The sequence below is a fragment of the Lepidochelys olivacea genome (assembly GCF_965140295.1).
Source record: "Lepidochelys olivacea isolate rLepOli2 genome assembly, chromosome: 2".
Classification (NCBI taxonomy): Eukaryota; Metazoa; Chordata; order Testudines; family Cheloniidae; genus Lepidochelys; species Lepidochelys olivacea.
Genome location: NC_140412.1, coordinates 154,333,848 through 154,339,847, shown reverse-complemented (window position 1 = coordinate 154,339,847; position 6,000 = coordinate 154,333,848). Strand labels below are relative to the sequence as shown.

Below are 6,000 nucleotides of genomic sequence, written 5' to 3'. Positions count from 1 at the left end.
AAGTGCCACCAGACTCCTTGTTGTTTTTGTGGATACAGACTAACACGGCTACCCCGATAAGTATCTTTGCAGTCCATTGTATTAAATGCAAATATAATGTATTATTGTGCACTTGGAAAATCAACAGACTGCATTAAACGTGGCAGACAAGAATGGTAATTTGGGACATTACATGTGGAGTTCCTGGGAAGTAGCTATGGGAAGGTTAATGCAAATATCTTTATGCACAAATCCAGACTTTTGAAGCTATGCCCTGAGGAAGGGACCATTGTCTATTAATTACCTGTTCCCAGAATCTGAAGATCAAAGGCCCAAAAGCTTTATAAAGAAAAAGGCTGATCTGCCCTGTTCAGTATGCTTATTCTGAGCTGAGGCTGTTATGAACTTGTAAGGACAGAAAAACCCCAAGGTGGTTTGAAGGACTAACTCCTTTACCACAGCCTTTGTTGGAACTGGACAGGTGATCTCTGCTAAGCTTATTAGCATGATGGTAGATTTTTTGTTGTTTTCTCTGTAATGCTCTTACCTTAAGAAAAAAGTGTTTTCTTAGCAAGAGCTGTGTGGTAACTTGTAACTGCTAACAATTACATTAATAGCCTTTGAAGAGAAAGCAAAGCACAGATGCTGACTTGTTCAGGCAGTCTGGCTTGCTGGTGATATCATAGCGTAGGCAGGGAATTGTGCAGCCTGGGGGAAAAACTTAGTCAGGAGGGAGAGAGATGCCGAGAGATGGTGAGGAGATGGCTGAGGATCCAGGAGCCTAGACTGGGTGCCCTTGAAAGACCACAGAGAACACAGGGGTGGGTGCCCTGAACTGATACAATATTTATTAAGATTGTTTATAAACAATATTTATAAGCCATTACTAAAAAACCCTCACCCTATACACCTAAATCTTCCCCCACCCCACAATCCCATCCTCCCAAAAAGATTAAAAGGAACCTCTCCTCAGCACACACAACTCAAGAAAACACAATGGATGTGTCTAGGTCAACTTGTTTTAGAGTTATAATCAGCTAACAGTCAGAATAAATTCTAGAAAATAAATTACAGCCACGGCTTAAAACTATGACTAGGGCTTGGAGGGGAGGGGGACTCCTCCAAGCCCACTTGAGATGCCCCACACAGGCTGTGCAGACATCACAGCGCTGAAGTCAGGCTTTGCGGAGCTGTCAGAGTCGGTTCTGCCTCAGGGAGGTGTGGATCTAAACTGGGGAAAGCCGCATCCCGGCTCAGGCGGCCCACTAGGCACGTGCCTGGTACCCCCACTTCAGCTTGAACTGAACACAGTCCAGCCCCCAGGGTTACCAAGACAAATGGGGAACTGGGACCCGAGTGACACCGCAGCCAGCCTCCAGCCCAGGGACCAGCAGCAGCTCCAGCCGCCGTGGCGGTAAGAAGCTCCCTGGCTCCAGCCCACCAGCAGGGCGGGGCGGAGCGGAGCCGCACCCCACGACTCCGGGCACGCCAAGGCCTGGACCGCGGCTTCCCCCCTCCGGTCTTTTGGCTCCCGTGAGGGTGCGATCAGCAGGCGCCGGCCGCTCCCCCGGCACCGCGAGTCGCCCCGCGCCTTATAACGCCCCCGCCCGCGCGCCTGGCCTTCCCTCCGCGCCCTGAGCAGCAGCGAGGCAGCCGCCAACGGCTCCCCAGCGCCCGCTCCTGCCCAGTCTCCCCAGCCGGACGGCGAGCGGAGCCGCCCCACCGAGCCGACACGCCGCCCAGGCAGGTTTCTCCTCCGCGCCCGCCGGGACTCTGAGCCCCGCCGGGGCGCGGCACGACCCCGGGCCGCCCTCTAAGCCCAGCCCAGCGGCGCTGGGGCCGTTCCGCCTTCCGCGGGGTCTCCCGGGCAGTCGCCGCCGCCCAGGGGTCTCCAGCCCTGGCCCCGACCACGGCTGCCGAGGGGGACGCGCGAGCAGCCGAACCCCGCGCCCTGGAGCGGGCCCCGCAGGCACCAGTGGGAACGGGACGGGGCAGCGCGCTCGCGTAACCCGGGCCGCTCGCCCAACTGCCGCCGACCCGGCGCGCGGCCTGCGTTCGCCGCTAGGGGGCGGGGCCCGCGGTTCCTGTGCCCATTGGCTCGGAGTCAACCCGTGACATTCCGCTACATCCTGATTGGCTGCCCGGCGGGCCGCTGGGCTTGGGAACGAAGCCGGAAGGGGAGAGGGCGGCGGGGGTGCGCTGAGGAGCCGGGGCGCGGGGCGGCTGCAGGAGGAGGTGAATTGTCCCCGCCGGAGCGGTGTGAGGGGAGGCGGGACCGGACCGGGCCTGCGCGGCCGTGACTCCCCGGGGAGGCCACGTGGGCTGGTGGGGATGGCGCCCGCCTGTGCCGGGCTTGTTTGGCTCCTACTGCGGCCGGCCCGCGAGCCTCGGCCCCGAGCCCCGCCCGGCATGCGGGCGATGCCTGAGCGGGGCGCATAGGCGGAGGCCGGTCTCCTGCCTGGGGAAGTGCCCCGCCCAGCCGGCTGCCCGCGTGGGGATCCCGGCCCCCCGCACTCCAGTTGTACGGAGGGGAGCAGTGTCCTCCGAGCTGGGCCGGATCTGCCTTCGCGCTGCCTTAGCGTACTCACTCACTGATAGGCCCCAAGCCCCGGCGCCGCTGTTTGTCATATGTGCAATTAATGTGTCGTCTGAGTCGCACATCTGTCCAGGGCTGGCTTCACCTCTTCGCCATTTGTTTAATATTAGAAATGGACCAGATGCGGTAGGGGATTGGTCCGGGGTATTGGAGATAATTGGAGAAAAGTTGCATTAGATTGATAAGAGATGGACACGCTAATTTTGAAGTACAAATCTTAACTGAACGTGCTGTTGTTCATAGTCAGTGGGAAATTTAACTGAGTATTTTGTGTTCAGGGTCCATGGAGCATATGGGGCAACTTCTTCACAATATGAAGTAAACACTTTGTCTACTGCTTGTAAACTAAGATTCTGATACTGCAAATGCTCGTGCACAGGCTTCGAACAAAGCATCTGAGTAGTCCCATGATGTGTAAAATTAAGCACAAGCTTAAGTGTTTTAAAAATCAGAGTTTAAGGGCCTGAATCTGTAGTTCCTACCTTATGGCCGACGGGGCCGTTAAAAGTCCTGTCAGTGGTGCTGCCAAGCTAAGGCAGGCTAGTCCTACCATTTCCAACACCACGCCCCAGAAGCAGGCAGCAGCAGGTCCAGCTCCTGCCGGGGGGCATTGGGCACTGTGTGCTGCGCTGGCTCCGCACTTCCATTGGCCAGTTTGTGGCCAGTGGGAGCTGGAGAGGGCAGTGCCTGCAGGCAACAGCTGCGCAGAGTAGCTTGCGCACCTCCGCCTAGGAGCCAGACCTGCTGCTGGCCGCTTCCGGGGTGCAGGGTGGTCCGTGGTCCCAAGACAGGCAGGAAGCCTGCCTCTGCACCCCCGCAGTGCCACTGACAGAGAGCTGCCTGAGGTAAGCCTGTGGCCCAATTCCCTGCCCCTCCTCTGAGCCCCCCCCAAACCCAGAGCCCCTTCCTGCACCCAAACCCCTCATCCCCAGCCGCAGCCCTCACCCCCAACCCTGAGCCCCTCCCATACCCCAAACCCGTTGGCATCAACAGTTTTCTTCAACTGGGTTGCCACTGCTCTAAAATCTTCAGCAGCACAGTTTCCCCTACTGCAATGTTGAGTTTGGTCAAACGCTATCTTACAGGGCTGGTCTAAACACAGTTGCACCAATTTAACTTTAAACCAGTGTCGTTAAACTAGTTGAACTTCTGCGTGATGATGCTCTCTCACTGGTTTATGTTGGTTTAGCTTGCCTCTTGTAAATTTACCAACAAGCTAAACCAATATAAGCCAGGTTTCAACTGATGGATATTCCTCTTGCTATGGCACCTTTTCTGGTAATAATTCAGATCAGCTAAATTAGACAGTGAGTTGCACTACAGCACATATGTGCTGTCTCATAACTTTTTTTTGTCATTCCTTTTTTATAGGAAGCTGCAATGGAGAATGAGCTTCTGATGACCTTTCTTCTGTCATTTTGCATATTGTTCTGCAAAAGTCATCGTCATGAAGTAGAGCTGGCTACTGTTGCACAGACCTCTGAGAAATTAATTCCAGATAAGGCAGCTGGTGTCAACACTGACTTGGCAGCACTTATGCAGAAGCATCACCTTCAGGAACTTTTCCAACGTTATGGGGAGAACAATACTTTGACTATTGAAGGATTTAGAAAGTTGCTGCAAAACATAGGAATAGATAAAGTGAAAAGTATCACTATTGGCCATGATCACGATCATGATCATCATCTTCATCATAACCATGTTATGCTAAGCAAAAACTTAGAGAGAACAGATTGCCCAAATCATGAATCTGGTGGTATAAATAAAGATCCTAGTAATGGTCAGGCAAAGGAATTACAAAGAATAGAAAACGCTGAGCACAAGCAGAACTTGATAAGCAACAAAAACACTGTTATGGAAATAACTGCATATACCAACACCACTGCTACAGATGGCAATCCTATGTTACAGAATTCAGAAACCAGAGAAGTGAAGCCTGTTCATATAAGTCTAACCAGCCCCAGTGCCATGAATGTCACAGACAGCAGCAGTGTGAGTTTACTTGTTAATGGAAAAACTAATGAATCACTTCTTTCCCTAAGGGAATCGGAAAGAGGAAGTTACATGTATTATAAATTTAAAAACCAAAATACACAAGAAGTGAGACTAGTGTTCTGTACTCTTCTTGGGGGCATATCCCCATTAGAAGTGTGTTAGTATGGTTTGTCTTCCAGAGACATTCATTTAACTTCTAGGAATCTTGATGAAAGAGGTGTGTGTGTGTGGAATAGTTATGCATTCTGGTTTGTACACTGAGTTGTAATATTTGATTTATTTTTTTTTATCTTTCTGGTTTCTCTCTTTAGGAGAACATTTTAAGACTAGTTAATGTCTGACACAAGTATGTGAAAGTTTTTGATCCTTATTATAGGAAAACAATTACGTTTTCTTATGGTGTAGAAAAGGGTAGATAAAAAAAATTTAAAAACAAATAGTACTCTTTGAAAGTTTAACATTTCTATAACCATGCATATTGCTGAACTTATTCCAGGTAGGCTTACATTTTTCTGCTTCAAGTAAAAGGCTAGAATCACAGAATATCAGGGTGGGAAGGGACCTCAGGAGGTCATCTAGTCCAACCCCCTGCTCAAAGCAGGACCAATCCCCAATTAAATCATCCCAGCCAGGGCTTCGTCAACCCTGACCTTAAAAACTTCTAAGGAAGGAGATTCTACCACCTCCCTACGTAACGCATTCCAGTGTTTCACCACCCTCTTAATGAAAAAGTTTTTTCTAATATCCAACCTAAACCTCCCCCACTGCAACTTGAGACCATTACTCCTTGTCCTGTCCTCTTCTACCACTGAGAGTAGTCTAGAACCATCCTCTCTGGAACTACCTCTCGGATAGTTGAAAGCAGCTATCAAATCCCCCCTCATTCTTCTCTTCTGCAGACTAAACAATCCCAGTTCCCTCAGCCTTTCCTCATAAGTCATGTGTGCCAGACCCCTAATCATTTTTGTTGCCCTTCGCTGGACTCTCTCCAATTTATCCACATCCTCCTTGTAGTGTGGGGCCCAAAACTGGACATAGTACTCCAGATGAGGCCTCACCAATGTCGAATAGAGGGGGGTGATCATGTCCCTCGATCTGCTCGCTATGCCCCTACTTATACATCCCAAAATGCCATTGGCCTTCTTGGCAACAAGGGCACACTGCTGACTCATATCCAGCTTCTCGTCCACTGTCACCCCTAGGTCCTTTTCCGCAGAACTGCTGCCTAGCTATTCGGTCCCTAGTCTGTAGCGGTGCATGGGGTTCTTCCGTCCTAAGTGCAGGACCTTGCACTTATCCTTATTGAACCTCATCAGATTTCTTTTGGCCCAATCCTCCAATTTGTCTAGGTCCCTCTGTATCCTATCCCTGCCCTCCAGCGTATCTACCACTCCTCCTAGTTTAGTATCATCCGCAAATTTGCTGAGAGT

At 51.3% G+C, this 6,000-nt stretch overlaps 1 protein-coding gene across 3 annotated transcripts in view; it reads left to right on the top strand.

The window, feature by feature from the left end:
• Positions 1–1,372: 1,372 nt before the first annotated feature.
• Positions 1,373–6,000, top strand: part of SLC39A6 (solute carrier family 39 member 6) — a 28,872-nt gene continuing 24,244 nt past the window's right edge. The window contains exons 1-2 of one of the 3 annotated variants that reach the window (XM_084619714.1): positions 1,373–1,393; positions 3,947–4,567. In XM_084619714.1, the coding sequence (XP_084475840.1) occupies positions 3,956–4,567 (612 nt within the window). In that variant the 5' untranslated portion in view covers positions 1,373–1,393; positions 3,947–3,955. Of the gene's footprint in view, positions 1,394–1,476; positions 1,727–2,118; positions 2,215–3,946; positions 4,568–6,000 lie in introns of those variants that run through there. The other 2 variants (XM_084619713.1, XM_084619712.1) reach the window with 2 other exon arrangements.